The sequence below is a fragment of the Adiantum capillus-veneris genome, chromosome 4, assembly GCF_014529385.1.
Source record: "Adiantum capillus-veneris isolate H3 chromosome 4, ASM1452938v2, whole genome shotgun sequence".
Lineage (NCBI taxonomy): Eukaryota > Viridiplantae > Streptophyta > Polypodiopsida > Polypodiales > Pteridaceae > Adiantum > Adiantum capillus-veneris.
This window is the reverse complement of record NC_140934.1, coordinates 89095566-89100571: the sequence shown is the minus strand read 5'-3', so window position 1 is coordinate 89100571 and position 5006 is coordinate 89095566. Positions and strand designations below refer to the sequence as shown.

General features: G+C 47.8%; 1 protein-coding gene across 1 annotated transcript; it reads right to left on the bottom strand.

The window, feature by feature from the left end:
- Positions 1–411: 411 nt before the first annotated feature.
- LOC147459568 (receptor-like kinase TMK3) lies at positions 412–4471 on the bottom strand. The gene is made up of 2 exons (XM_086510811.1): positions 1539–4471; positions 412–1384 (listed from the first exon to the last, which is right to left on the bottom strand). Exons 1-2 carry the CDS (start codon positions 3877–3879, stop codon positions 864–866), a joined length of 2862 nt encoding a protein of 953 aa, XP_086366937.1. The 5' UTR covers positions 3880–4471; the 3' UTR covers positions 412–863.
- Positions 4472–5006: the final 535 nt, after the last annotated feature.

Genomic DNA, 5006 nt, shown 5'->3' with positions numbered 1-5006 from the left:
ACGTTCAGCCCTGCGTCCGATGGCAGAGTGAACGCATTGCGGCCACAGCATTGGCTAGCCGTTTCTATACGCGCAGGGGCGTGGTGGGCCTTGCTGTGCTGGAATGCCCTTTTTCACCGGACGTCCTACGTGAACGGCGCATGTGCGCAGCATATCTTGAGAGAGAGAGAGATCAAAACATTCGGGAGTACGTATACGCAGGAAAGGGAGACTAACCAATGACGATGCAAAATGCGAGAGAGGGAGAGAGAGACAGAGAGAGAGAGATTCAGCAGTATGTATACGCAGAAACGGGAGAACCAATAACGACGCAAAACACGTCAACATTTGATGAGAAATGCGCAAGCTCTCTCTCTCTCTCTCTCTCTCTCTCTCTCTCTCTCTCGGTGTCCTTTAACACATGAGAATAGATTCGGCACAAAAAATAACAAATAAAACAACTCCATTGTTGTTGCAGACTCTGAACAGGCTGCGAGACAAGCTGAGTAGAGACTTTTCCTTCCCCTATATCTCTACATTGTTATGGAACCTAAGACCCTCCAAAACAGAGGAAAGAATGAGCTATATAAAACACTACCAACTTCTGAAAAGCACCTCCTGCAAGCACGAAATGAGCGACCGTGACTCCATCACAATCCCTGAACAAACTCACACATACAAAGTTCTCCTTATCCTGTGGAAGAGCCCATCTTTTCTTGCGCTCGGCACGAGCTCTGTGTATGTATATGCATAAACCCTCGCTTCTCTAGCATTTCATGGCATGGCAAGGAACCCATATTCACCTTAGTATTCTACCCTTTCTTACCATAAACTGTATGTACTCTAATCTAACTACGCATGGTAAAAAGCAAGACACTAATCTCTTATCGCCCATCTGACGACGAAAAAGGCTGCCCTAGAACTGACGGACATGCCGGCATGCTTGCCATAGAAACATTTGTATTACCGCTCATGTAATCAGAGGAGGTGGTAGAATTTCCTTCAAATGCTTGCCATCTCTTTAATGCCTGAGGTAGAGTTAAGTCGAGATCGATCCCCTCATCCTCCTCAGGAACATCACTTGGTTTCCACTGCTCAACCAGAGGGGAGAGCACATTCACTGCATGACTCATGTCAGGACGTTTGTGCGGTTCCCGGGCAGTGCAATGCCCAGCAAGCTCTGCTACAATGAGAATGCTTTGCGAGGTCTCGTCATTGACTTCAATCACGGGATCTATGGCACTGAAAAGTGACTCCTTTGTACCACTGAGACGCCGAAACCATGTCACCAAATGCATGTTTTCTTCGGATTGTGTCTCATCCAATGCTTTGCGACCGGTCAATAGTTCCATTAGCATCACTCCGAAGCTGAACACATCTGACTTTGTTGTAACACGGCCAGTAACTGCAAAATAGATAAACCACACTACTTTTATGATTATGTCTCCCATAGAGGAAATGGAAATCCATGCATGCAAACAAGTTATAGCATCCATTATGTGCAAATGCATGCGCGTGCACACACATTGCAAGTCCAAGCAGAATGACCCAGAGATTACCTGCATATTCAGGGGCCAGATAGCCGAAGGTGCCCGCCAATCTTGTCTCCACGGAAGTCTTGCCCTCAGGTGCGAGCTTTACAAGGCCAAAATCAGAGACCTTGGCCCTGTAATCATCTCCTAACAGCACATTCGATGGCTTCAAATCCCTGTGAATAAAGCTCTTATGTGCAAGCCCATGAAGATATTCGACACCCCGTGCCATGTCGAGTGCAATGCTAAGCCGCTTATCCCAACTAAGAGGTGGCAGATCGAGCTTTCTCCACTCGAACAGATGCTGGCTCAAAGTACCCTTAGGCATATACTCATAAACAAGAAGCCTTTCATTCCCTTCAATGCAATAACCCAAGAGGGCAACCAAATGCCTGTGTCGCACCTTTGTCAGCACCGCAATCTCGGCTTGAAACTCATCCAAGCCCTTGTTACTCACCACTGAGGCTAACATTCTCTTGACAGCTATCTTCGTGCCATCATCGAGTTCACCTTTGTAAACAACTCCAAAGCCACCCTTTCCAAGTACATTCTCCTCACTGAAATCGTTAGTCACATTGCGCAAGAGCTGAATGGAAATCACAAGGTTTCCGACCTCTAGCACTTGCACATTGTCGCTGGGACCACTGTTATTGTTCGTTGTGTGCACGCCATTGGCCGTGCTCGGGTTTACTGTGATCTTCACCATCTCAGCACCTTCGCCGCGTTCATCTACTGGTTGCAAGTACACCGTATTTGGGCTTTGGACCCTTCCAAACCTGTGTCTCCTTTTCTTGTAGAGATATGCAGTGATAATTGCAGCAGCAAGAAGAAGAGCTGCTACTCCAACAACAATCCCCACAATTGCACCAGTAGAAACTGACAACTTCTTACCTCCTGTTGAAGATGTCCCATTGGAACCTGAACCTGAGGCCTCCGAATCTGGCATGGTGATGCCAATGTTGGCATTTCCTGAGGTGTCCAGCTTGACTTTGGTAGTGTCAAATGCTGGCACAGGTCCATATAAGTTATTGTTACTGACATCAACCAAAACCAAACCACTAAGCTTGGTGAGCGAGGCAGGTATTGTGCCTGTGAGATTGTTGCCGCTAAGAATGAGCTTTGACAAGGATGTCAAATTTCCCAGACTTGGTGAAATTGTCCCTGTTAACTGAGATTTGGGCAAATTTATGGCTATGACATTCTTCTGTGAAGAATCACAAGTAATACCTTGCCATGATGCACAGGGGTTGTTCCCTACCCATGAATTAAGCAGCCTTGTGGCGTAATTCACACCATCTAAAAACGATAGCAATGCTGTTACCTCTGCCTCACAAGATGCCCCCACTTTTTCCACACAAAAACTGTTACCAGAGTAGAAGTAGCTGGAACTGTTGGAAATTGAGGGAATTGCAAGAACAGGGCCAACAAGCATGTTGTTCTGCAATGACAGATACTGCAAGGATGTGGATGTGACGAATGTAGAGGGCAGTACACCCACAAGCTTGTTGTCATTGAGGCGACATTCGACCAGAGAAACAGCTGAGCCAAGAGCTGGAGGAATTGTGCCAGAGAAGCTATTCACTTGCAGCCACAGGGTTTTGAGAGACGGCATAGAACCGACAACACTTATGGGGCTAGTGAGAGACCCCGGGAGCCCTTGATTGTTGAGCTCAAGGCGCGTAAGCTGTGCAAGGTTGGCAAAGGAGTCTGGTAAGGAGCCCGAAAGCTGGTTATAAGCCATCCTAAGCTCTTGTAGACTTGTTAGATTGCCGAGGAAGGTTGGTATGCTGCCCCGGAGCGTCACATTGGTGAGTGAGAGAGTCGTGAGACTCGTTGAAGCTGCGAGGTCGTCAGGTAAGGACCATCCAGAAGACGCATTGAGGGGATTGTCCTCAAGAGAGAGGACGGTGAGAGAGTTGAGATTCTTGAAAAAGCCTGCCGGGATTGAGGAGAATTGTTGAGAGCCCAAGTAAGCCGAGGTGAGCAGAGAGAGCCCACTAAAAGATGGAAGGGGGCCTGAGAAGGAGTTCCCCTGCAGTGCTATTTGCTCAAGGCTTGTCAAGGTGTTCAAATTAGAGGGAAGAGTACCTTGAAGGCCTGCATTCTTGAGCTGAAGCTGAGTGACTCGAGCGCCATTGCATTCTACATAGGTCCACTTTGCACCGCAGGGGTCCGATCCTGTCCAATCGGCGAGCTTGTCAGGATTTGAGAGGCCTGCGAGCAATGCCTTCAGCACCGCAAGGTCGCCAGCATCTGTCTCTGCTGCTGTGAAGCTCTGTTGGGAGAAAATGGAGAGTTGCAGTAAGAGGAAGAAGACCAGGGGAGCTTTTGGAAACGCAGAGAGCCTCCAAGTGCAGAAACCCCACATGGTTTTTCTTTGCAATTCAAGTTTTCAGAAGCCACACATGCAGAAGAATCGGAGAGCGAAAATGGCAGAGTCGCTCGAGTGATTTCTGTGAGCTAGTTTAGTGAGTGAGTGAGTGAGTGCGCATGAGAGACAAAGAGGTGTTTTTTTGGTGTGTGTGTGTGAGAGAGAGAGAGATGATGAGGAGTTCTCTGTGTGTAGATGCCTTGGTTGATGTCTGCGTTTGTGTTCTGTTGTGTGTGTATCGGTGGAGAGCCAGAAAACGGAAAAAACGAGAGGCTGCAATGGCGATGTTAGAGCTCACCTAGAGAGAGACGTGTGTAGTACTACTAGCGAGAAAAGAGGACTCAAAACGAGGGGAGTACCGCCCACAAAGTAGAGAGAGCGTCGAGAGAGCGAGTCGGACTGCGCGCTGCTCCGTTCGTGCGCTCTGGTTTGTAGACAACGTAGAAAGAGAGTGTGCGTGGGTGTTGGAGAGAGAGAGAGAGAGAGAGAGAGAGAGAGGAGGATTCTAGAAAGAGGGAATCGTAGGAGAATTGTAGAGAGTGCACGGCGAAGGAATATATACCCGAGAGTGAGTGCGCGTTAGGAGAGTAGGCATTGAGGAGAGACCGCCATTGCCAAACAGAGACAGCCTGGCCAAACCCTCCCCTGAGGTTTTATATTCCTCAGTCTTGCAAATTCTCTTCCCTTCCAACTAAATCCGAGTTGTCAAGACCACGTGGGCTCCCCTCAGACAGTGACTAGACCCGCATTTTGGTGGCCATTGGCCACAGCTACAGCAGCTGCTACTCCTCGTCAATTGGTTCAATTTTCCCCTACCACAATGCCTCAAACTTTATTTATTTATTTGTTGCAGAACTCACAATATGTTAGTGAATTGTAGTAATATCATCCAAAAAATACATCCCACACCATGCTCAAGCGAGCCATGGCCGCCACCATAACGAGCATAACACAAAAAGAACCAAGACTACATCAAAAGGTGCCACACAGATCACAAGGACTGCCAGTCTGTCATGAAATCCCCTCCATCATTTGCCTTTTCCACCCTTTTCGGATGTGGTTGCCAGAGTAGTTTTGTGCACATGAATTAACAAAAAAAGCATTCTTTCAATTATTGGCTGCCC

What these genes read in the sequence shown, in the direction of transcription:
- LOC147459568 (XM_086510811.1), bottom strand. Translation starts at nt 3,879, where the DNA reads ATGTGGGGTTTCTGCACTTGGAGGCTCTCTGCGTTTCCAAAAGCTCCC. An exon ending in TCTGGCCCCTGAATATGCAG is followed by an intron (nt 1,385 to 1,538) that starts GTAATCTCTGGG and finishes TCTATTTTGCAG; the next exon opens with TTACTGGCCGTGTTACAACA.